Below are 26,847 nucleotides of genomic sequence, written 5' to 3'. Positions count from 1 at the left end.
ATTTTCCATGGTCTAGGGGCTGCTTCCTTCGTTTTGAGTCAGAAAAGAGGGCGTTACATGAATTGTTTAGAAATTGAGCACCCTGTAAGGGAAAATCTCACACAGGATTTATGGCACTACTAGTGTTGTATACCTTAGAGCACTCTGCCTTCACATCTAGGGATCCTTTTCTTATCAAAACATAAATACTATACATAAAGTCTATTCATGAGAGCAACAGTAACTGAAAACATGGCTGAAGAAATCCTGCTGTATGGGAGTCAAGGATAGCAGAAAGCCTTTGCAGACAGTTGTTTTTTTCTTCAGTAACTCAGGCTCAGAAATTGTCCTTATATGTGTGAAAATGGCTGTCATACACAGCACATGTACTGTGCTCCTGTTTTCTAGCGTGTTCCTTACGTGTGTATAATTCAAGATGGACTACCTTCTGCTTTCAGTATTTTTTTGAACATTTTTAGTTTTTCCTTTCTGCATACACGTAAAATTGATTATGATGCATTTTGTGACATAAAATTTGCTGCTTGGCGAACTGTGAGGATATATAACATATTAGTTTGGACTGGAAAAAAGTAATGGCTTTGTTGAGATTGTAAACAAGTAGGTTATTGTATGATTTCATAGATACTTTCCAATTTTCTTGGGGTATTGTTTTTTACCCTCGCCAGTCAAGATTTTTGCAGCTTCATTCTGTCACCTTGTTGCAAGCTGTTCATGAGACATAACACTTGTGCATTACTGCTTAGTCATAATTATTTTTTTAATAGATTTAAATTATCTTCTGTCACAGTACTATTGACTCACTGTATTCCTGAGAGCAAATAGTTTTATGATTGTGAACCTTGGATTGTTACAAACTGCATTAGGTAATTGTTTATCTAAAAAGAGATAAGTAATAATGCTTTCCCAGCTTCAAGTGCCTTCAGATACATGTTTTATAAATGCTACACAATAATCTTCAGGAAAATGCTGATGCATTGTGTTACAATAGTGAGGAACAATTGCAGAGGCCAGTTATTCTCTGTAATATTCTGTAGGTTGGTCTTCCTGCAAAATCTGGAGTTGCTGGTGGAATTCTTCTGGTTGTTCCTAATGTCATGGGCTTGATGTGCTGGTCACCTCCTTTGGACAAGATGGGCAACAGTGTTAAAGGAATTCACTTTTGTCATGTAAGCAGCATTGCCCTTGGGGTTTTTTGGTTGTTTGGCTTTGTTTTTTGGTGGGTTTTTTTGTGGGTTTTTTTTTTTTTTTTTTTTTTTTTGTTTGGTTTGGTTTTTTTTGCTTTTGCAGCTGATGCTTACTGTGCTTCAGTTGGCGTAGCTGAGATCTAAGTGAATTAAATAGTGATTTCTGATTGTTTCCTACATAACAAGTTTATTCTAATTCAAGGGTGAAAGTCTAAGAATAGATGTTTGCTTTTTAGCAGTAAATAGTATGTGATTTCAGCAAGCATTGAAGTATGATGCTAGAAACACTGGAGAAGCAGTTGTGGAAAAGCTTTGAGAAAGAACACTTAATGGAGTAATGAAAGTGCTGGAATATATTAAAACTATTAAAAACAGTAGAGCTCTATTTATAGACTTTTTCCTCTCTCTTGTCATAAAGTGCTGTTTTCAAAACACTGGAAATGCAACTCTTGTTCCATTGTAATAAAAGAAAAAGTCTGTAATGAAATACCACCATTCTGATGTATTTTTAAACTGATTTTTGTAAACCATCTGACATAAAGGATGTCTTTAGAGATGATGCCCAGATGCTGGGCAAATGCTTCTGAGTTTCATGTTGTGCCAGTGAAAGAGCTATGATTAGTCTGCTGATAGGAGCGTTAGAAGCAGGAGAGATTTTGGGGAGGACTTTGTAATGATTAATTCAGGTGTTTTGTGGGAGAGGAGAATGTAAAAAATTTCTTCCTTTTTCTCCCTGAAACTACCTTGTAATGATGGTTGCTTAGTTATAAATGGGAGATTGAGCAGCAGTTAAAAATGTTCATGTTTCTATTTATCCAACATTTACACAGCTTCATATTAAGTTACTAATTTTAGTTCAAGTGCTTTAAAGCTTCATATTAAATAGTCCTGATAACTTAACTCTAAATCCTAGAATAGAGGGGTAGGTGAAGGATTTACTGCATTGCAATGAGACCTAAAAACTGATACATGATTGTGGCATACAAGTAACATGAATATAATGGTCACTTTTAAAAATAGAACAGCATTGCCAGGTTTTGTAATTATAGCCTTTCATGTTGTAATTTAAACTGATTAAGAATCCATTATGTCACTCATTTCCTTGTTTCATCCTTTTGATCGAAGTTTGATGTACTGGGACCTAGCCCAGGCTATTTTTTCTGTTCCTGAAGTGTCAGGTACAGCTGGAGTAGGAATTTATTAAAATAGATATTTTGCAAATTTCCTCCTTGTTTCAATCTTCTGTAAGAAGGAATTTAAAGGTATTATTATAATTTTGTCCTGTAGATCTATTATGCTCAAAGTGTCTTATGGACATGGGTATTAATTTATTAAAATAACTTCTTACTGGTTTAAGTTACTAGGATATGATGAAAAATGTAAGTGGTAGTATTATTCTTAACTGAGATGCATTTGCCTATCCTATGCAAATAATAATGTATGTTCTCTAAATGCTTGCAGGATCTGGTTTCTTTGTGCAATTTCCATAACTACGATAATTTGAGACACTTTGCAAAAAAGCTTGATCCTCGCAGAGAAGGTGGTGATCAGCGGGTAAGTTACTGTCTGTGTTCAGTGAGGATTGCTTGTAGACTTCAGAAGAAGTATGGAAAGTTCTTTAAATGCCAAACTGCTCAATGACATGTATTGCATCAAAGCTTTCAGATCATCTAGTTAGTGTACATTATTAGTGGACACTTACTTGGGTGGGCCACATTATCACAGGGTTTTGTGTAAGGAGAATTTATTACTAGATTTGTAACTCCATTTCTTGCAGTTTCTCTCCCCTGCTAGTTTAGGTAGATGGTATCTTATGGAAGTTGCCAAGAGTTTTACTGTACTGGTTGCCTTTAATACAGACTTGACCAGCTGGTGGGCTTAGACTTTCTCTTGTGTGCTGCAATGCACGAGATCTGTGTTTAGCTGTATTTTCACAAGGATATCTCTGACACCACATGGCCTGCTGAGAGTTGCACAGGCAGTGAATTGAGGCATGAATAGTGCTGCAGACAAGAGCCTGCTACTTAGGGAGCAGTGTAAGCAGTGTCTGGGAATGAACTGAATCCACTCAGCTACATTTACAACAGATACAAGTGTGAGGGGATTGAGATAAAGAAAATCTCTTTCTTTTCAATGCCATTAATGTTTTGACTAAGGCATGAAAATTCCAATACAGTAGAATGATTTTTAAAGTGCTTCTATTTGCATGTATACATCTAAAAAATACCCAGTTTTGAATTTAATTTTTTATAAGCGGAAAAGAGAAACTAACAGTTTATGTGAAGAGCTGAAAAGCTTGAGTCTGTTAGCAATGACTGCAAGTATGGATTTTTTTTTTTCCTTCAAGTACACTAATAAATAATGTATGTTGCTTGAACAACTAGCATTCCTTTGGACCAATGGACTATGAGAATCTCCAGCAAGAACTTGCTTTAAAAGAAACAGTATGGAAAAAAGTGTCACCTGAATCAAACGAGGACATCTCCAGAACCGTAGTGTATAGAATGGAAGGTCGGGGAGAGCAGAACTAAACAAATGGGTTCTAGTTTCATTAAATTCTTCATTTTAAAACCCCTCAAGCATCTCTAGATTTAACTTTGATTTGAATATTGTTTACCTGGTGTTTCATTTATATATACATTTTGTGTAAATTCTGTATGCTATACCAAAAAGATTGTCAAAAGTTCAAGGGTGTGTGGGGAAAAAGCATGTGCAAACAAACCCAAAGCTGTAAACTGACTTTTGTAGTTACTTAGAACACATTTAGTTTAAAAAAAAAAGCAAAGGTAAATCTTGGTTTTTCAAAGATACACCACAAAAGTGGTATGTATCTGTTTATTTTTGTTTATATCTGAGAATTTTGAGTATATGAACTTTGAGGCTGAGCAAGAGCTTGTGTCCACTGAGCAGGGTCAACATGTAAAGATAGAATATGAATTAAAATATAAAATACTATTTGTCAAAATACAGCAAATTCCTGAATTTCTAAATAATTGTATATAAAATGGAGATAGGTTCTGAATCATATTATTACCATGTCAGGGTTTTTTTAATGTGAGCTTTCAAATTTGAACAGAAATGGACCTTTTGCATATGCCATGCTATTGAAGATTATTTTTTCTTTTAAACAAACCATTAATAATTATTAATGCTAATATTTTAATAAAGAGAGCAAAAATGCCGTGGGAGGAGTGGGGAGGAGGAGGAAGAAAACATGTCTTGTTTGCAAGTTAAATAATGCAGCAGAGAGATTTCTGCCCCAACTATTTGGAGTGTCTCTCTTGCTGCTCGTGCTGCCAGCTGGTAGCTATGACTCAGAAGTCTGCCTTATTAATAGTGCTGTGCTCCACCCTGGAAAGGAATGTAAGCAATCTGGGATTTGGAGTGGTAACAAACTGAGCAGTGAGCAGGAAATATGTTCATAGGGAAGAAGATAGGTAGAACTATTTTTCAACCATTAATGTGTGCATATGTTCATATACGCGGTTTCACTTACACAGGAGCAAATTCTCAAGAAGTTGTCATTAATTGCTATTTTTTGAAATTATTTTGAGTTTACAGCTCTGTCAGCTTACTGAGAAAGAGGACTTGCATTTTTCTACAGGCAGCTGCATCTCTTAAGCTGTATGATTTGATAATTTGAGTATCTTGAGTAGGGTGTAGCTCCAAATGATATATTTACGCTTCAGATACGCTCAATTGGCAGTTCTGAACAGAGGTCAAAGACTTGCTAAATTCTTAACACTTGCAGGAATTACATTATTAATAATGCTAAAAATCTTAGAAAAGCATTCTCTATAAAGTTTTCTCCTCTCTACATTTGCAAATAATCTGATATGTCCCATCCCTCGTACACATCACACAGAGTCCTGGTTTATCAAACGGGAGAAACTTGTCCAAGCAATGATAAATGTTATTAGCTGGTAGAGGATTTTAAGAGACAGCGACAAACAATTCCCTAGTAACACCTTCGCTTCTCTCTGCTCCCTTCTCTAGTCCTTCTCCCCTTTTTTAGCTAAAACTCCAAAATGTTGATATGTGAGTTTTGCCTAATCGCAGAGTTAGTTTTTTCCTGTCCCTTTTTTGACCTATCTGGATGTTCATGAGTTTAGGAAGATGCATAAAACAGAGCTGATGTTCTCTGAGAAAGCAAGCTACTCTTCATTAATCTGTTTGGATATTGTTAATTTAACATAAACATTTGAAAAAGCTCTGACTAAACCCTGAATGATCTTCATTTAGCAGAGTATTGTAAAAGGATGGGCTTCCTGTCTTTGAAGACTAGGATGGAAATATTTAAGCAAAATGATACAGAACATAAATTTTTCAAAGTGAATTTGATGTCCTACTGGGATGAAGAGGTAAATTTGTGGTGCAGATGTCAGTAATAAGTGTCAGTCATGAATTGCTAAATAATAACTATTTTATAATCTTATATCTGATGATAAGGTTAGGTTTCTTAGTGCTTATCCTCAAAATAAAGGATTATGAATTTGAATTATGAAAATGTCTTGCCTGTTTGAGGATTTTGCAGTGAACTAGTAGCTACAGAGACATAGCAAGTATTCAGATCCTGCAGAACTACTTTACCTGAAATACCCTCAGTTGCAAGAGGGAACATAATGTGTCTGTGCTGCTAATGGAAAGTATTTACAGTGGTGACATGTTGCTGGATGACTTGCTAATTTAATTAAAAATGGAAAAGGCATGATGCAGGATTTGCTTGATCTGATTCTACCCACCTTGATTTTTAGTACCGTTTGAAGCCACTTCTAAAGATGTGGTTGAAGATGAACGATTTTTCCACATGCAAAACTTGTGATAGGGTCAAGTCCTGCATGGGAAATACAAAAATAAGAAAACTACTATGTCTTCAATATGCATAATAAGAATATTTAGGGTACAGCTTAAACAATCTTTAAATATATATATATAGATATATATTACAGTTCTGTAATATATGCTTTTGAAGCCTGCCTCAGAATTGAAGGCAGCTTCTAGCTAGGAAGGGTCCAGGAGGAGATTCCTCTGAACCAACTGTTCTGTAACTTGCCCACACTTGTAGTTCCTTGCCCTGGCTGCCACACGTGCAGGTGGCTCCTGTTCCTGGCAGGGCACCTGGGGGCCAAGGTCCCCCAGCACGGGCAGGGGGAGAGGCCAGGGCCACAGAGGTTTAGTCATTCCATGTGTGAAGTCTGCAACGGTTCTAGTGTTCACCTGTGCTACAGTAATAGCAATTCTTGATATTCAAGCATTTTAGCTGTTTGTTTGTTTTTCTTTGTCAGCATCATTAACATTTCATTAGAAATGTAAATGCTTTTTAAAGATTTATTTTAGCATTTGTGTTGTACCTTTTGGCTCAGTTGTTAAGTTACCTGTCTCGTTTTCCATTTTTCATTTGCATTGTATGTTATTTATGTATCTTGATTTCCAGCATGCTTATTTTTGTATTGTTTAATAAATTTATTTTAAGCTGATTTTTTTATTGTATTTTTTTTTCTCTCAATGGAGAACAGATTTGTTCAAACACATTTTTTTAGATTGATGAGATAGTGAGTACTCTGTTTGAAAAAAGATTCTGGAAGAGTAGGTGGAATAAGCAGATTTAGTTAAACCAGTCATTATAAACTTTCCTAAGATTTTGTTAACATTTTTCACAATAATTTTTCTCTTTGAAGTGTTGTCTTAGAAAGTTGAAGGCAAAAATCAAAGTAGCAAAACTTTGTCACGGTGACTGTTTTAATGGAGAAGTCCTGATGCAGTAGAATTTTAACATCACTTTATATTTGTCTGGTTTTGAAGATACTGATTCAGTCACATGGAAAAAGTATGGTTAATGGTGCCAGTGCCAGCGTAGTAACTGCTGATCCTGAGCATTGTGAAGGGAAAAATACAGCTTGTAATAAATCATGTGTAGCAAGGGAGGTGGTCCAAGCCCCACATTGTTTTGGTAGTAATGCTGGGGCCTGCCTATACTGGGGATGGTCAGAATTGTTAATTTAGCTTTTTTTAATTTTTAATTAAAATTGTTAATTTTAGCTTTTAGTAGACTGGTTTATAAGCAGAAGTTACTTGTTCTATGCTTGTAAAATTAGCTGTATGTTCATTATAGTTAAAAAAAAACCTACATATAAAAAGAACTCATATTCTAAAAGTCATAAAGATGATGGAAGGAAAAAGAGTAGTAGGTACAAAGCAAGAGCCACAGGTGATTTACTGTAGAATTATTTTGGCTGTTATATTTTGGTTTTCAGCATATATTTGTGTCAGAAGACCAGTGGGTGGGTGGATGAATAAAAAGGCAATGGATTCAGAGGAGGGTGGGGGTGGGTGAGGGGATGGATTATGTTCTTTTTTTATTGCTCATATATCTCTTGGTCTTGATACATACATGTCATTGATGCACAGTAATTTGTGAACAAAGGAATTAATTATGTACATAATTTATATATGATGTTTTAGTATCCTAAACATTGTTTGTAGGCTTGCACTGTTTTTTCTTTTTTAATTTTAAATAATATTTCTGTAGTTTTTTTAAAGGTTTAGAATCAGTTATTGCAGTGAAACAAGAATAAACTTTTCAGCATAATTCTTATTAGAGTGACTAAAATACAGCTAATAATTGGCCTTCAGTACAGTCTCCTTAAGCATTTGAGTTCACAAATGTCTATGGTGGTTGGAGGGCTGGCAAGAGGCTTTAAATTGGGTAGAAATCTTAACTAAAACTACTTTTTTATCATGCTGGCACTGTGTCTATTCCACATTTGTCTAGTCTGAAAAGTGCATGACTAACTAATATATGTAAAGACATGGCTGAGTCATGCACAGCCCCATTTTCTTTCAGGAATTCATGTCCTAGTATGTTGAATAATTTAAATAGTCTAAATTATTAAACTACCTTCCTTGAATCAAGCATAGTTTCTTATTTGCTGTTTGCTCCTTCTAGAGAGAATTGTGTGCAAAATTAAAAATGCCCTCTTTTCTTTTGGTTTTCATGCAAGTAGGAGTTAATTTTATTACTGGCATCTAATCTTACTTCATGCAGACTTCTTGGTATCACTTGGACATTGAACATTTAAATGTTTTTGCAAGACTTGAGTGCCATTAGTGTGCACATGGCTCAGCTACTCCTGAAAATGCCACATGCATTTCTTCTGTGCATAGCAGGAGTACTTGATGGTCACATCTGAGGCTGCAGCTTAGCTGAGTAGAGCCTAGAATGGAGATGAATGGCAGATCTGTGGTGGGGCAAGTTTGTTGGGTATTTTGTTGGTTACTTTTGTTTTTTTACCAGTGTAATTTGAGCAGGACTTAATTGAGTCAATAATGCTGGCATGGACAAGGCAGGTGGGTGTTTGGAGAATAATAGACACTTTGACACCCCAGCACAAGGGCTGGTGAGGAAATGGGGTTGAATGAAGGACAAGGGGAAAAGGAAGTCATTCTAGAATGTCTTCCTATCCTCAAAAATGTTCCAGCCAACCCTACTTAGATGTATTTTGTGCTAAGCAGGCACGTGGGGCAGCATATCTGCTGTAAGGCACTGCTTCCTGTTTTAGCTGCCGCTCTGCTCTGGTTCTGACTCAGCTGGCACATAGCTGTGCCTTCCTGTGGTTTTATAAAATTCATGTGCACACTGTGAGTTGGAAGCTTATCTTCTTATTGTACCTTTCCTTAAATCAGGTGAGATTTACTTAGCTGGGTGCAATTCTTGTAACCTATCTGTATGAGGTGCAGGAAGCACTACTGACTGTAAGCAACCTGAGAAGGAAAGCACGAGGTCACAGAGGCTGGGAGGGATCTCTGGAGATCTCACAGTCCAGCGCCTGCTCTAAGAACCATCTAGTGTCACTTGGATTGTGTTGCTCAAGGGCTTTGCCAGTCAAGTGTTGAAAACCTCCAGTGATGAGATTTTGTTATCTGGCTGGGTAAGTTATCCCAGTGCTTTAATGCTTTAATTAAAGAATCTTTTCCTAACCTACAGTTGGAATTTTTCCTTTCTTTAGCTTGTGATGGTGACTTCTGAGTTTTCACTGAATGTTACCATTGCCATCTTGCTGTAATCTGTTGGCTTCTAGGGAGTCCTAGAAGTGGCATAGGTAAAAGTGGCTTTTGATCAGCAGTAACTAATATTTTCACTTCCTGCTGTATTTTTCCTACTGGAATTTAAGTATTTTTTCATTATGTCATTGAAAATGAGGCGATTTAGGGATTTGAAAAGGCTATATTCCCTTAATTTTTCTATTGAAGCCCAACAGGCTAAATGCAACGTGGAAGTGTGCTATTTGCTGAGGGTTGGCGTGTTACTGTTAGGACCCCTTGTGATCAGAGCACTTGTCAAAACAATGAACTGAGAACACAAGTGGAGTGATAGGAGGAGATAATGTTGCTAATTTCCTGTTGATGTCATTCACTAGCCCAGCTTTTTCCTTGAGGCAGGCAACTTTATTGTTTGTTCAGGAGTTACTCATGCCATAATCAGGGGTTTTTTGGACTCATAGACCTGCTTTTGGTTATATGTATAGCTTTTACTTTCTGAATGGAAAGTACCTTTCACACTTCTTTTAAAGGACCTCTCTCTTAAAATTCTCCAGCCTGTAATTATTGCAAATCAAATAATTAAAATGTAATCTCGGTCTGAGAATAAACTGTTTTGATTAAACATGTTTTCAAAAATCCCCACTCATGCCATTGTAGAGCAGGATTAAGAATTATGACTGAGAACATACAGAAGCAGGCTGAAACAGCTGAGTTTGTTTTATCCCATATACCAAGGCTGCTGGGGAATAATATGACTGTTTGCAGTGTTTAAAGATAAAAGCATGGAGGTAAAAGATTTATTTAAGCTAATAAATATTTTCAGTATGAGGAAAACATACCTATCAATACAAGGTATGGAATACATAGCCTAAAAATAAGATTTATAGAAACTTGATCCTAGGATTTAGAAAGAACCTTCTCAACCAGAGTAAGGTGCAAGCATCTAGTAAGATTTCCCCATTCTGCTTTCAACCTGAGTCAGTCTGTTGGTAGTGCAGACCTACATCCTTCTAGAGCAAAGTCCTTGCTTTTGGCTATATTCCAGTTCCAAGTCCTGTATTTAAGAGTAAACTGTCATGCTCCACTCTACCCTGTTGTGTGGGTATCAGTGGTGTCAATAGGTCCTTGAAAAGGCAGACATCCTTTTGTCCTGTCTGCTTAACACAGCTGTCACTAAAACACCCATCAGCATTCCACTGGATTCATGTGACAGCCGTTGATCCCAGTCCTTTGGTCCCAAATCTTGCACTGTTAGTGGTGTCTATATCCATTACTTCAAAGGCTCTTGTTTTTTTCTCCTGCATCTAGGATCAATGGCTTAACATGGATTCATTCCCCTTTCTAAGGTTTCTCTGTATATTCCCAATGCTCTTTTTTGCAGAACTGTTAGCAGGGGTTTAGTCTTTGAAAAGGAGCTACCAAAGTAGGTATAACATTTCTGTGATAGTTTACTGCAATAATTGTTTTACCATTTTTAACATCCAGCTATCATTATTTACTGACAAAATATTTCACTGCTGATGAGAAATGCTAGAAGTTTGACAGTGGAGAAAACTAAACTCTTTGAGAGGGTCATTTTTTTAAAAAAACTTTGATGCTTTAGACATGGCAGCATCACTGAGGTATTGCCATCCAAGTTGTTGATGGAAATGCATGCCACCTAGAAATTTCGCTTGGTCTTCCTCTTAAAGGGTGGAAATCTTCATGCTTTAGATCTTTCACTTGATCTAGTAAACTTTATGTTGAAAGGATTAATTGACCTACGATTCCTTTGTCATACTGTTCATGGCCAACAATGCAGCGGTACCACTTCTGGTCATCCAGGACAGGAGCCAGGCCAAGTTTTTTCTGTTACTCCCTCTTGTTAATTCACTGTTCTGTGGCACTGCCTGACCCACTAATATTCACTACTGCTATTCCAATCTGGTCTTCTTTATTAGGTGTACAAGAACTTCTCTTGCTGGCACAATTTATGGATTTATGGATGTCCATGAAAGGTCTTCTTAAACCAAAAAAAATCGAATCAGCCAACTTTAGCTCTTAAGTCTTGTGAAGGATGATTAAAGTCTCACTTGGTATTTTGGGTGTCTTTTCAGTGATGTGCTTAATTCCGTTGTTTCCAAAAGCAAAAAGTGTGTTAATTCATTGGTACCAGAAGAAATTTGGAACAGCAGGTGGAAGTAAGCATGGCCAAGCTCACTGTAGTGAAGACAGCTTTGGTGCTCAGTTTTCTCTCTTCTTCCCAGTATTTATACCATCTGAAATCAACATAATCATCCCCCAAATAAAGGGATGGGATAGATATACCCATACCAATGTGGGTATTAAGCAAAGGATAAGACATAACAAGAAATTGTTAGTGAGTAGCTCTTGAGATCAGCTCCTCTTCTGCCAGGCTCATCTATTTGTCCAGGCACACATGGGAAGGGGCAGGGAAGCTGTCCAGTCACAACATTATCTGAGCTGAAGCTTCAGCATTAGGCACTGTAGGGTCTTCTGTGTTGAAAAATGTAGGATGATCTGTTCTTCAGGGATATCTGTGACAGCAGTATTGTCTGGGTCCATCCTAGTACCTGTTCTTGATGCTTCCTATCAGGCTTTTTTCCTGGAAGTGTCTTCCAGCTAAAGAAGCATCCGTTTCTGGGATCCTGTAATCTAATGCTTGATGGAGTCAATGGCTCTCAATCTTGAGCTCTGATTTCTGTTTTCTGTTGGGTTTTTTTTTGTTTTGTTTTGTTTTGTTTTTTTTTCTTTGTACCCCTTGAACCCAGTTCATTGTTAGTATTGGTTTTATCTGCTAGAAAGAGGAAATACAAACCCAGTCTGCTTTCCACAACATTTCCTGCTGTCCTGCTCCTGATGATGGCACTGGAAAGGAGTAACTGTGGCATTCACACACCCTGGACATTTATATGATACTGTGTAATATTTTGTAGTAAAATTGAGTTGGTGTGTCCCGATTCCTGGGGGAGAGGCTCGTGTGTAAGGATCCAATTCCACTTTGCTGTGTGTGGCCCACTCTCCACCTCTGGAGATCAGGTTCTAGAGTCAGGATGAGTGCATGGTTGTTTCTTGTTCCTGTATCAGGGGAGAGAGAGGTGGGAGTGGGGCAGTTCAGGAACATGGCTGGCCAAAACAGCTTGTCTCACCCTGTGGGGTTTGCACATCTCAGGAGTGGAATAGCTGGGCATGGTCTTTGTGAAGGAATTTCAGTTGCAGAAGGTAAGTAGATGTTTCACTTACTCTAGAAGATTTTGTTTAATTACTTAACTCTTAATTCATCATAATTAAATAGTCTTATCTGTAATTTAAACAGCATCGTTTACTCATAGTTCAGAGTTAATCAATAGTCAGAACTGTAAATAACAAGGCATTACAAATTCCCAGTGTGTGTTACCATGAAACAGGGTTTCTGCTTCTGTCACTTGCTGTCATCAAGGGCTGTTCTGTATTTCAGGCACTTGAGTAAAACCAAACATAGCATGAAGCAGCCTAGACCTATGGTATCACAAACTACATTGCAAACATAAATTATTTCAAATTTAATTTACAGGATTCTAAATCTCATTCAGCATTTAAAAATTAGAATAATTAAATGCAATAATCTCTGAGCATGCACTGGCTGAATTAATTGTAGAACTGAGCTCAGTCCTATCTGTGACTCTTTATTCTGTATGAGTCAAAGAATAGTTTTGGACAGTTGAAGAACTTGCACCTCCTGCCTGATAGTGTTTAGGATGAATTCACAGGTAGAGATATGTTGTTTTGAGGACTGCATGTATTACAAACTCCTTCCAGAAATTTGTGTCCACTTGATGGCCATCTTCTGAGAAACAGGTTGGTTCTGGAAGAGATGATTTTTGTCTTTCATGGCTCCAAATGTGACTGGAGGAAAAGTACCTTCTGTTCACTGTTACTGCTTCCTGTGTCCTTAAGATTTTTAAATTTTATGCTAACTAGTACAGTAACAGAGAAGAAAAAAAGGGATGAACTCTTATGGTATTGTGCCGATTTTTAATAAATACCATTTTTAGATGCTTTTGAATACCTCCATTAATTTAAAGTATTTTGACAAAAAAAAAAAAAAAGGCTTCAGGCAGAGATGGATAAAGAAATGCAGTTTACTGTAACATGTGGTTTCAGTACTCTAATTATTTGCAATTTTGGGTGGCATAATCCAGTACTTATCTCAAAAAGGCTTGAATCAGAGGGAAATGTGAATGATGGAAATCCATTTGATGCCAGTAGATGAAACCACCTCTGCTCAGCCTTCCCTGCAGGAAAGCTGCACTTCTCCTTTAGTGGCCTTAGCCCGTCTGTTTGCCATTGAAGCAGGCTGACAGTTGTTCTTAGGCTGAAGAAAGGATCCTGGTGTCAGGCAAACCTTGGGTGTATCTGTTTGGTTTAATTATTTCTTACATTCAAGTGCATGCACAGCTTCTGTGACAAGTTCCAAGATTGAACTACCTGTACAGGCTTGTTTCAATGTTCATGAACTGAACCTAGTCATAACTCTTGCTCTGTTTTTGGATCTTAAACAGACACTTGTAGGACCATTGAAAACTTTTTATTGTCAGTGTCTACCAGCTAGTTCAAAACTGTAGGAAGTCAGAAGGAGAAAATTACTAGCTTTATTCTAAAAGATTGGATTTGGATTTGAAACAATGTGAGTAGTTGAGCTGCAAGGAAATATTTAAATACCTACTGGGATTTTGCCCAGCTTTAAATAAAAGTAATAACTAACCGGTGTGCTGGCTTGCCTGAGGGTTTTGCAGCTCTAACAGCACAGTTGGCTTAGAACTGCTTTGTGTTTGGATACATGAAAATACAGCCTCTTGTGTGCCTGCAGTCTAGACATCACTCATGGGAGAAGCAGCTTTCAGTATTTCAGTACATGCATGAGCTGTGTTTGAGCAGGGCTCCTGGAAACTGGAGTGAGGAATAAATAAGCGTTTTGTTAGTCAGTTAGTTTGATATCAACAGCACAAACTGTATGGATAATTGCTGTGCAAACAGCATTTCAAGTTAGTTCCACCAGGGAGACTCCAGAAATAAACTCCGTGGTAGCAGCTTTGAAAGTCACTTGTGGCAGCTTTGAGTCCAAAAATAAACACTGCACCCACTGCTGGTAAAACTGAAAGACCCTGGGTATTGTCCTCTGTGCCCAGCTGTGAAGAGGGAGGACCTTGCACCATCTAGAGGAAAAGAAAGGATAGTCAAAGGGTTAGAAAAGGAACTGGGGAAAAAACCTGACCAAATCTCATTTCCTGTGTCAGTTTTAAAACACAGCAGAGCAGATTCTAAAGTTATTTTTGCACTTTTGTCACATTTTATGAGGAAACAAGGATCAGTAGTGCAGAAAATAGCCTAAAGAGGTGGTGGAAGTTGTCAAGAAGAAATGCAAGTTTTATGGAACTAGCCTCGTCTGTATTTTCAAATATATCAATATTTTAATGTGTGTAGGTAATACGCATTAATTTATTCACACATCTTCTAATTATTTATAGTGTAGTGGGAACAAAGACTCTTCCAAGGAATTCTAAATTTGTAACTTCTTAAGACCGTTGAGTTTGTTTGAAGTCAGGGCAGGAGGCTCTGTCAGAGGCAGTTGGTGTTGGGTTGCTGTAGAGCTACGTGGGGTTATTTGATCACTTACTGAAAGCCTCACTTTTGTGTGCTTCAGGAAGTTATTTGGAGAAATTACCTGTTCTTGTGGAACTGAGTTTTCTGTAGAATAAGGTAATGTTGAGGTTTAATCCAGAGGCTACTTTGACTGCCTTCAAGGACTGTCCATTCCTAAAAGTATTCATGGACACAACCTCACCAGCAAGCTCTGAGACCACTTCAGAGCCAATCCTCCCGTGGGTGGGCATCTAACCTAGTCTGGGATTTATTTAGTGAATAAATCATGGCACTTAGTCTGGGAGTTGTGTCCTGACAGGCAGCTGGCACTGGAGAGGGGCAGATAGGGCAGGTCCTGGCTGTGAAATTGAGATGATACTAGGCTGGGCTTGGAGGGCTTAGAGGTTGGGTGGGTAGGTGTCTATAGTTCAGTCTTAGTTTTGACTTTGTAAAATATATGCTTTACTTACCTTTAGGTAATAAGTTCCACTTTATTTCATGAGAAACAAAGCAGAAGCTCAATTTTAAAAACAGGCTTTTGACTGAGATTTCTTCCCCCATTAAGTACAATGTACCTTCATGTTGAGCAGTAGTATTTTAAAGGAAGACTATGGCTGTCTCTTTTAGACCTGAATTTTTTTCCCAACAATAACCTTGTATGTAGACACTGGAGAGTAGATTCCAGGTTATTGAAAATTAAATGTAAATGCAAAACTGGCCTACTTGTAAAATAAGTGATTCTGTCTAATGTGTGAAGACATGGCATCAGACAGTGTCTAATGTCTGTGTTCCACTTTTAGATCCATCCCTGGTTTAATTTTGTCCTTTTAGGGACTACTTGCATTTTAGTTTCAGAGTTGAAACACCAAAATTCATTTTGTGCAAATGAGGGTTTTTTTTTCTGTTTGTTTTTACTCTATTTTGAAATCCTACATGCCAGGAAAAAGCCATCTAAAGGCTGTGCTCCAGTGTAGGTGAGTTACAAGTTCAGTGTGTAAAAAATGGATGACTAAATGGTTTGCTTTGTGCTCTAGGTTTGCTTTTCGTGGTATCTGTAGGTTAGCACTGCTGTTTCGGAGTTTATATTGGCATCCTGGGTTTCAGGGATTGTTTTCCATTGATAAAATAAGCATCCAAAAATCCACAGTTTTTCCAAAGAGCAGGAGGAGGGATTGCTTTTTGCTACATACCCTGGTGACCCTCATCAGGAGATCTTTAGGAAAAAGCAGCTGAACAGTGCTACTGTGAAAGTGAGTTCCTGTTGATTTTGGAGCTTTTATTACTTTAATCACTCATGACTCACGTAAACTCTTTGCTTCTGCCTTCCTTGTGGGTTGCAGAGGCTCGGAATAGGCAGAGTGCCGCTGTGGAGCGTTAATCCCTGGTGACTGGCCGGGCGCTCACCTTGGGCAGATTAACAATCTATTTTCTGCACTTCCAGCTAATGCCACACTGAGCCGGCTGAGCTGTGCCCTGTGCTGCTTGGAAATGCCACCTGAGGGATTTCCCTCTGGAGCTGGGCTGTGTCACCCTTCCTGGGTGCGGGTGCCCGGAGAGGCAGCCAGGCTGTCACAGGAGCACAGATTAGCTGTGCTCAGCGCCGTGGGGGTTGGTGGCACCAAGTGTGCCTCTCCTTGGGGACACTTCCAGACAGAGCTGGGCTGATTTCCCTGGGAAGAGCCGCTGGACTGCATTCCGATGGCTGGGTGGCTCTCCTAGGGATGGCTGCCTGGGGAGAACATAACCCAGAGCCCTGCTTACCTGGGACCCATCCTGAGGTCCCAGTGCATCAGACCCTGGGGCTGGTGTGACAGTCACCTGTCATTAGGTGCTGAAATTTAAATCCCAATTTATCTGTGCACCTCTGGGCCATGCAGGGGAACGTTTATAACTTTGTTCTTCAAGCCAGTTGGCCAGAAGGGCAGGGTTCCCTGAGAAGAAGCATTGTGTCCTGTTTTAAGCACAAAATGGGATGTGAGAGAAGAGCGTGGTGCACGCGTTCTCTCAGCTAGCTCTACTCTCTCTTTTTAACTCCTCTTCTTGTATATGAAAGTCTCTTGTCAGCACGCTTGGTCTGGTGCACAGTAAAGTTCAGATACAGCAAAATTCCTGAGAAACAATATCCATTCAAACCTTTCTTTCTCAATATTTCAGAATATTGAGAAAATATTTTGAGTAGGCTCTTCAGAAGGCTAACTTGTGGCATTATCCCTAAATATTGTGGGAAAAGCATTGGAAAGTTTAGGGGAGTTGTTTATTTATCTTTGTTTGGCTTGCCTTGAGCAGCACTATTATAAACTATAGAGCTTGACTATATTGCTCAGCCACCTGGAGAAACATAAAGTTGGAAGTAATACTTCTTTTTTCAGAATGTTAATTCTGTAATGTTTTCAAAGAAATTATAGAGGGCGGAGCGTTCTCAGGAAGCAGGACACGGTAGGAAATTAAAATCCAGATTCACTGACCTTTTTAGCTAAGAGCTTCTCATGGAATTAATCCAGCTTTGAGCTAAATTAATTTTTTCTGAAGGATTTGCTTTCTGTACATGCACAGCTGTTTGGCTTGTCTCTCCTGACCCAAGTGCAGGGCAGAGGCTCTCCCTGCCCTGCTGGAGGCTTTGCAGTGATAGCAGAGCAGGACAGAGCCCTGTGGTGACAGGGACACGTGGGCAAGGACAGAGCACGGTGCTGGTGTGCTCAGCTGCTTGGGCTCAGCTCCTACTTGAGGGTTGGTTGTTCTGCATTAATGATGAAGGCAGTGGGCAGAAGGTGTCAGGCCACTCTCCCTTCACCACGAGACCGTAGCAGTTCATTTCCATCTCTAGGCCTCAGTTTCCCACCTTGGTGCCATTAACAATGTCAGTGTGCTGTCTCTGAAGTGTTTGGAGAGGTGTTCTGTGGATGGCATTAGAGCCAGGCAGTGGTAGAGACCCTTGTCTTCAGGTAAAAAAAATCCTCTAAACTGGTCTCTGTTAAGAGAGGAGTGATTCTCTCTCAGTCTTGTTGAGCATTTGCAATTAGCCATCGTGAGATTATTTTAAAAAGTCTGGATTTGGGTGTGCAGCTCAGGTAGGAAAGACTATTTTGTTACAAATACTCCACCAAGGCAATTCCCACATTCCAGCCAAGCCTTTCAGATCAGTTAGATGTTGTTGACATTTCACTTGCAATAAGTAACTTCATCATATTAATACTGAAGTTAAACTTTTTTTTTTTTTAATTTACTTTTTCCGGTTAGTACACTGAGAAATTGAAAACCAACCCTAAAGCTCTCATGTCATGCCCAAGTCCTTTGTGCTTGCAGAGAAGGGGCACAGCCATGCACTTGCTGTGTGCTGGGCCATGTGCTCCCCACTGCAGTTCCTCTGTCCTTGTGCATCCGCTCACGTCAGCACTGCTGCTTCAAGGAGAATTCTTTGACACTTTCACCACAACCAGGCTCAGGAGATGTTCAAAATAACTGCCACAGGAAAGCTTTGGACTAGGAATCACTTAGAAACTGATTTTCACTTTGTAGCTGGCTTTGTGGCTCACTCAGTTTGCCCATGTGGGGTTTTGGAATGGTGTTTTTGCTCTTTTACTTTTTGCCTTTTCGTCCCCTGTGTTTATCTGAAGTATCTGCTGTAGCACTGTGACTTCCTGCTGCTCTCAACTCCAGCTGTTTCCTTGCTTTAACTTGACCTCAGTGCAATTCTTGAGCAACCACAGTCTTGGTTTTTCTTTCTTGAGCTGCTCACATCCTGACCCACAGACTCACAGAACCATTAACTGGAGAGGTACCTCTGGAGACATCGGTCACTGGCCACCTTTGATGTGAAGCAGGACTTGGATCCTTCATAGCTTTGTCCAGCTGAGTCCAAGACCTCTAACACCTGCTAACCTGATGGTGAAACTGTGTTTCTGATTTCTACCACTGAGTGACATGAGGAACATTTCCTTGCTGGTTTCCCTGCCCAGATAATAAGGATTACACCCAGTGTTCAGGGAAGAGTGCTGTACAGAGAGGGTGTCACTGTAGCTGAGTGAGCAGTGCTCTGTGTTGTTGGTGTGGTGAGGAGAGAGCTGCCAAGTCCCTCTGCTTCAGTGCATGCAGGTTTTCTCTCTTGTTTGACAAAAGGTGCCACAGTTTCTGCTCTGGGTTTGATCCTGCCATGCAGCTGTATGGCAGTGAGATCCATCCAGCTTGTATAAAGCAAAGGGACTCCATCCCTTCCCCTTTTATTACTTTTTCATAGTTAGGGAAATGCGTGCAGTAGCAAAAGGTTGTGAAAAACAAACTTTGTGTTTCTAAACATTAGGGAAACTTGTGTTCACCAGTGCAGTTATCGAAACACCAACACTGAATGTTCATGAACCACTTGGTGAGAAGCTCACTGGCAGTCTCTAAACACTTAAATTAGTTGTCTTGTGCCCTACTTAGTTTGAATGGCTAGAGCTCATCTGTCATGTTCACTGTTTTTTTTCTCCCCTACAGTTAAAAATCCCACAATCATATGTTTGCTTGTTTGCTGCTGCCACTTTAGAGTTTCTTTTGCCTTCTGATTTTTTTTTTTTTTTTTTTAATGAACCTGTTATTTCAAATAATACTGTGAGTTTTGGGTAGAGAATTTGTACTTGACCTTGTGGCAGCCTAAGTGAGATTCTGCACAGATACAAAGCTTATGGCAGTAAGTGCTGTTCACTTAGTAAGCTTTTCTCGCTGTAAATGACAGCCTCTTACATAATGCTTTAGTATATATGCTGCTTAGATTCATATTATCTTCACAGCTAAGGAAGACCCATAAGATGCTTGTGGAGATGGTATATTCTTACTTTGAGTTCAAAATGTATTTTGTGTTTGCAGATTCCTAAATTTTATTGAATTCACTTTTTACATGAACTCAATAAAACTTCTGTTTTTTATGGCTGCCTTCCAAGCAGTTTCATTTCATACCTTACGAAGTTTGTTACTTTTTTGGCCTCCAGGTCTATGCTGCTGTTACCGTAGGGTGCAGCTATGGGGTCAAGGTGTGTTTTGTTGGTAGCAAATCCAGTCTAATTCTCCCATAAAATCACTGAAGTCTTTCTAGAAGCAGGAAGAAGTTGTCCCAAAAGGATTTTTTTCAGCTATGATGACCACACTTGGCTTATTTTAGTTTGAGTTCACCTTTGACCAGGTTTTGATAATTGCTCTGCTAATAATTGTCCCACTGAATTTGTTGTGTTTCTCCTGCTTTTTGTATCCCATGACTTTTAATATTGGACACAGAACAAATTTCCTTCTGAGGTAAACAAGCAGAGATCTTTTTGTCTGGACTTGAATTTGTTTTTGTTTTGATCTCTCAAGAAGTTCAGTTTTAGAGTAAAGTAACCTTTGATTTTACTTTATCTTAAGGAAGGAGCAGCTTTGACCTCTCCCAGATTGCTGAGAGATGTAATCTAAGGTGATTGTGTTACAAAGCCTCAGAATCTTTATAGAAAACAAAAATCACTTTTTAGCAAAACGTTGAGCTGAATCCAGGATTCTGGGTTCTGAGTGCACTTGGAAAGTTGTTTTTTTAAAGAAAAGAATGTGCGCTATTTTTATTTTATTACTTTAATATATATTTGCATTTCCCAGAAACATCAAGAAGGCCAGCCAAAATGGTCAGTTACCTCTGAAATGGTTTTTGTGTAAGAAAGTGTGTCCTTTACTCATCTCAGGCCCTGAAAAGGGAGAGTATTCATCACCTGCAGGACCTGAAACAGGGGAGCGCTGCCAGCCTGGTCTGCCTGCGGGGCCCCAGCGGGTTCTCTCTCCCAGGAGGGAGTCCTACAGATCTTCATCTCACAGCTCCCATACTGCCACTGCGAAGGAGCTGCAGGGTTTGGGGGTGCTCTGTGTCCCCTTTGTGTTTCCATCCTGGCCTTTGTGCCTCCTTCTCCTTCGCTCTCTTTGCGTCAGTGCATATTTGAGGTGTGAAAAACAAGGAGCAATTGCACAGCTTTGGTTTAGACGAGGCGCAGATGTTGGCTCATCTGTGGCCCTGTGAAAATGTGCCAGTGTTCTTGCAGAAATCTGTGGGAGACTTGCTTGTGGGTGGGGATTTCTCATTTTGTTTGTTTCTCCTCCTTGTTGTAGAAGGTCAGTGCAGCACCAGCTCCCTCTTTTATCTCTGTTACTTGGCTGGTGGCAGCGACAGAGCTTTGTAGGCTCAAAAAGCAAAGCAGCATTTAGAAAGTTTGCTGGAAAATTACTGTGAAATGGTGCTTAGAAGTGGCTATGTCAGTTCATGAAAGAAGCTGATGTGGATACTTAAAATCATCTAGCGTGTCATTTTTGGCACTTGTTAAAACCTGCAGAGTTGTTATAGCCAGGATGTGTTAAAAATATGCATGGGATGAGGTCGGTATACCCTGACAGTATCATTTCTTAATAGAATAATTAATAAAGCTGAGAAAAAGCACTACTTACAAGAGATTTTACCTGTCTCATGCTTTAAGCCCATATTTATCTAAAAAAATCCAACTTTATCTGCCTGGAAACTTTGCTTATTATGTAACAGAACTGCTTAAAATGGTTTATTTGAGCAAAAGTGTGTCTATGCAAAAGTGTTGGATGTATGCAAGGATTATCTGTAATACATAGAAAAAAGGGTAACATTTAAATAGATGTCTGCTGACAGATTTATCCTGGCATTAGGAATCTTTACAGGTATTATTAAAAATAAACTTAGATTTCCATAGTGAGTTTGCCATTTGAGGAGTACTTTTCCAGAGTGAGTTTGCCATTTGAGTTTTATAAATTGTGCAGAGTGATGATGTCTGTGCAATTCAATACTTGGGTGTCATTGGGCAGCTGAAGAGAGAAATATGGTTTGCCCATAGAGCAAGTGTCATATTTTTTACCACAACAGAGCAGAAATGAATTGCTTTTAGTTCTTTTACTGTCCTTAACAACTTCAGCCATGGAAAGACAGACGCTGCAGTACAGGTAGCAAAGCAAGCTGTACTGCAGAATGTGGTCAGGCAAGGGAATACAATTCACCAGTTCATAAGCACTGGACCAACTGGCCCCACTGGGTTTTCTTTTTGAGGGAAGAAGGTCAGTAAACTGGAACTTAATCTCTCTTTGTAGGTGAAGTCTGTGATAAATCTGCTGTTTGCTGCCTACACAGGGGACGTGTCTGCACTCCGGAGGTAAAAATCAGTGGGGGTTTGAGAATGGGAATGCTTGTTTGGTTCCTGCTATTGCTGTTTATTTAGGAACACGCTCATGTTCCTAAATAAATAATGCACTGTGTCTGGGTTGGGACATTGACATGTCTGAGCTAGAGATTGAAGATGTTCACCCAAACCCCAACCAAAACACTCAAATTTAACCATCAAATCCTGAATCCCACTGTGTTCCATTTCTTTAACCATTCTTTTATAGCAATGGCAGAAAATCCTGTCTGTGCTCTCACCTGCTTTGATATGTAGTTCTGAAAATGCCACAAAAATTCAGGTTGGAAAATGTACGTTGTTATTGGACAGGTTAGGACATCTAGCTTTGCTTTTTAAATCTGGAGGAGAATCTGGCAACATTTAAAGTAATAATGGTAGTAGACAAAATAAACATTAATTTGGCTAGAATATATGTAAATATAATTAGTGGGTGGGGAAATATATATAGTATAAATATGTATAGTTTAACTCTGCTATCCCAGGGCACCATAGTGTGAAGCAAGAACTCTTCCAATCCCTTAATGCTGCTCGGGATTTTCTCACCTGGTATAAATTTACTTTGCCTTATCTGGCTTAGCTTGTCCATGTACAATTTTAAATCAGGTGTGTTGACTGTTATATTTTCTACAAAGAAGTTTTATTTTTATTTATGACAGCTAAAGAACAGAAAGGAAGTTAAGGCACTAAGCTGGTTTTCAAAGCTGAAGCCCCTTTCAATATGAGCAAAGACATGATGTGTTCGTGGTGCTGCCAACATCCTCTTGTGGCAGGGTGGTGTCCTTCCATGCTAGTTTTGTCATGTGCTTTAAATTGCCTAAGACTTGCCTCTGCAATCTCTTTAATTGTATTTTATTTTGTTTTGTTTTTAAGGTTTGCTCTGTCAGGAATGGATATGGAGCAGAGAGACTATGACTCACGGACAGCCCTGCATGTGGCAGCTGCAGAAGGTACTGTCTCCTCACACAGCATTTGCTGTCTGTCCGTCTGTGTGCTTTAGCACATCCTTGCTGTCTCTGTGCATACCTGCTTTTATCTATACATAAATGGATATATGTACATGCACTCACAAAGCTGCTTTTCCTGTAGGACATGTGGATGTTGTTAAGTTTCTGCTGGAAGCGTGCAAAGTGAATCCTTTCCCCAAAGACAGGTGAGTGTTTTTACTGCTTCCCTAGTCCCCACGAGGAGAGGTGCCTGTCAAATAAGAGTGGAATGTATTGAGCCCGGCCACTGAAGCGGGGGAATGGGATCCTACTGGCTCTCTGTAGGTTCTGCAGACTGAGCAGGAATGAAAAATGAACCACTAAACCCATTATTTCAAAGGTTGTGCTCAGCTCAATGGAGTTCCACAGTTGCTGAACTGAGTGGGGTCTGTGTGCTGAACCGTTAGTGCAGTATGTAAAGAACTTGATTTGTGGTGCTTTTTGGCTCTGTGCTTAAAGTGCTGATCTTAAAAATACTGTGCTGCTTTTTGTAGGTGGAATAACACTCCTATGGATGAAGCTTTACATTTTGGACACCATGATGTTTTTAAAATTCTTCAAGAATATCAGGTCCAATACACACCATCAGAGGATAACAACGATGGGAAGGAGAACCGAACGGTTCATAAAAATTTGGATGGCTTGCTATAATCATCTTCAGCTAGATCCTAAGAATCAAATCTCTTACCTATTTAATTGTGGTATGCATAAGTAATGAAGAGCGTGTGTGTTTCTATCTGATAGTGGTATATATTTTACAGAAGTCTCTGTTACTTCAGTGTTACGTTACAGGAGTTTCTATACGCACAGGACAAATCCAATCTCTTCAAAAGAAACAAAACCAACTAAGAATCTCCCTCCATAATGTGAGCAATATTACCTCATGCTGCATATAATTGATGTATAAAAATATTTAGCTGTTGTTGGCTTTACTGTGCACTGCTTAATTTATTTTTGTGTTCTATGTGAACTCTAGTCTGTGGTCAGGAACTTTTCTGCTGAATTTTTGTTTCTTTAGCCCTCTCTTTTCCAGTATGGCCAGGATGAGCCAGAGTACTGTCAGGTATGAGCGTCAGTGAAGTTTTTTGAAAGCTGAGGATGCTGATGTAGATTTAGGCTGGGTGTGTTAAGTAAGGATCTGCACTTATCTTTGGGAAAAAATAGCAAAAAGAATTCCACACAACCTTGTTTACATAATATAAATAATCACAAAGTATGTAGGTGACACTTGTCAATGGTCTAGGCTTGTTCTTAGAGATAGTCTCGTCAGGGAGTGTGTTTTAAGGTTTGTTTGACCAAATGGCGTAGGGGAGCGTGACGTGTAGCTCCGGTGTGTAGTGGGGTGTTTGTCTGGGGAGTGTTTCTCTCAGTTCCCTTTGTCTTGCCTCCCTCCTCTCTCTCCATGTTCAGCTGCTAAAGTACTTCCCTGTGGCTGGGGAACGCGGGTGCTTCCACTCCATGCAGGTGTTCCTTGCAGGTGTATTTGCACTACCCCTGGCGGGGCTGACGGCTGCTGCTCCTTCCTGCTGGCTGCACCGGGAGCCAGCCAGGGCAATGGAAGTGCTTAAAGGCAAAGAACCAAACCAAATACAATCCGAGCTCATTTAGGCTTGTGGTAAGGAACACGGATGGAGTGAAACAGCTTTAAGGAGCATAGAGCCAATCAAAACAGGAGCAGAGCAGGAGATAAGCCAGGTTTTGGGATATGTTCTCTTCTTGCACTGCCATCAACCAGGGAGCAGCATATTGCATCGCTGGGATTCCACTGGTGTAGGACAGGAGTTCAGCACCAGGAACACAAGTGAGTAAATGCCTTTTGTGGTGAATGGTGGCATGCATTGTCTTGCCACTGAAGCCAGCATGGCACGTGCCCTGTCATGGAAAATGTAGATGCAGGTATTTGTAGTTCACAGAAGTCCGATATTGCCACAGCTCCCTGTCCCATGTACAGTTGCTTCTGCCAGTAGTGTGGCACAAAACTTCAGAAGTGGCCAGTCACTTCAGATGTTCACAACACACTACAGTTGTTGGACGTAGGCAAGGATTTTAGCACAAGAGTTTTAGGCAGGAATAATTTAGCACATGGAAAAGGAGATTGTGCTTGAGAATTGTATAGATGGTGATTTTTATCCTAGCACGTAGTGTACAAGTTAGTAGTAGATCTCAGAGTTGAAATTTTCTGTGTTTTGGCACCAAAATCTCCTGAAATAATGCCCAAATTCTTCCTAGAACGGCCCAAGCACTTTATAAAGATCTGAACCACATTACCCTCCTTTAGCAATGAGTACACTAAGGCTTGGAGAGAAGTAACTTCTCCAGAGCAACCCAGCAGGTCAGTATAGTTGAGAATAAATCCTTTCAAGTTCCTGTACAGTCTCTTGTTGAAATGCCATACTGCCTTCCTGCAGGGAGGACGAGCTACCTGGAAAAGTGCTTGGTACTCATCACAAGCAGTGACTGTCTTCATCATGGTGAAATCTTGAGAGAGTCTGAAAGTCTAAAGCCCTCAAATAGCATCTCGAAGCTGGCTGGCATGGTTATCAAACACTTTTTCTTAAGAATCTTCCTGTTCTTAAGCTGGTTTGGTTTGGTTTTTGGGTGGTGTTTTTTTTTTTTCTGTTTTTTTGTTTGGGTTTTTTTTTTTGTTGTTGTTTTTTTTTTTTTTTTTTTGTTCTGCTGAAGATCAGCTATTTTTCTGAAGGCTTTTAACCCATTCTCTTTACATCCTCTCTCACAGCCAACCCCCTTATAAACAAGAACTAAATTAAATGGCCTCTGGCTCTTTGTTGAACCACATCAGTCAGTGGGGAGCACAAGGCAACAGATTTATGGTCTTCAGTGTAAAGGAATATTTTCAGATGGATCCTAGTTCCAAAATTAAGAATTTCAGTGCTAATCTTCCCTATTTTGTCCCTATTACAACACATTCTGTAGCTTCTCAGAAAAATACCTGATTTAGCTTTATTTAACTGACATTGTGGTGTTCAAACTGGCATTTTTAAACACAGGTATATTATATAGTACACATGATATAAACAAACCAAAACCAAAAGGATTGTAACTGAGCTAACATTGAAGATCATAGCTGTCCCTAAACTTAATGCTTTCATACCGAGTGCTTTTAGCCAGTCCTAGCTTCAGTGCATTTTTGCTGGTTAGTTTTAGTATTTTCTCATTGTGAGAAGATGAATTATTTTGTAATGTCCAATTCAGCAATGCAGCTACTTAGACATGGCGTTATTTATAAATATAAATATATGCAGTACATTGGTTTGGCTGTTTATCATTCATGACACTGACATGTAGATTTTACAGTAAATAGCTTTTGGTTATCTTATCCAACGCTGACTTCCTTATGCTCCAAAGAAGATTCCCCCCACTCCTTTGTTTTTATGTCATATATGTTTCTTCTGTATCACAACCTAAAATCGTTCAGCTAACTTAATGCTTTGTACTCAGAAATATTGTGGTAGTCTTAGCATTAATTAGCCTTTGTGAACAAACTGTATTGTACCAGATTTTTTTTTTGCTTCAGAGCTGGACTATCCGTGACTATACTTACTGGCAGTGTACTTCTGGTCATTGTAACTGACTGGGCTGATCTTGACTTTTAGATTCTGTATTGTGGGGACTAGACAGTGATGAATGTATTTCTAGCAGTTTCCCATGAATGAATCTAAACTTGAGCTGTACTGGTTCTGAAAATGAAAGTTATTTATTTTAAGAAATAAAATCCAGATAGTGTTGCTTTTTACAGCATAATAAATGGAAATACCAAGATGATGGTGGTGCTGGTGGGTTTTATTGGTTATCTGTGGGATTACCGTTCAAATG

General features: G+C 39.3%; 1 protein-coding gene across 2 annotated transcripts in view; it reads left to right on the top strand.

Annotated features, from left to right (window-relative positions):
- The window catches only part of GLS (glutaminase), a 61,879-nt gene extending 35,086 nt beyond the window's left edge, over positions 1-26,793 (top strand). The window contains exons 13-18 of one of the 2 annotated variants that reach the window (XM_030277829.4): positions 1,035-1,166; positions 2,646-2,738; positions 21,942-22,003; positions 22,901-22,977; positions 23,117-23,180; positions 23,508-26,793. In XM_030277829.4, the coding sequence (XP_030133689.2) occupies positions 1,035-1,166; positions 2,646-2,738; positions 21,942-22,003; positions 22,901-22,977; positions 23,117-23,180; positions 23,508-23,664 (585 nt within the window). In that variant the 3' untranslated portion in view covers positions 23,665-26,793. Of the gene's footprint in view, positions 1-1,034; positions 1,167-2,645; positions 2,739-3,568; positions 3,760-21,941; positions 22,004-22,900; positions 22,978-23,116; positions 23,181-23,507 lie in introns of those variants that run through there. The other variant, XM_030277830.4, reaches the window with a different exon arrangement.
- Positions 26,794-26,847: the final 54 nt, after the last annotated feature.

This window comes from Taeniopygia guttata, chromosome 7 (genome assembly GCF_048771995.1).
Source record: "Taeniopygia guttata chromosome 7, bTaeGut7.mat, whole genome shotgun sequence".
Classification (NCBI taxonomy): domain Eukaryota; kingdom Metazoa; phylum Chordata; class Aves; order Passeriformes; family Estrildidae; genus Taeniopygia; species Taeniopygia guttata.
Note: the sequence above shows the minus strand (reverse complement) of the source record. Positions and strands in the feature narration are given on the sequence as shown.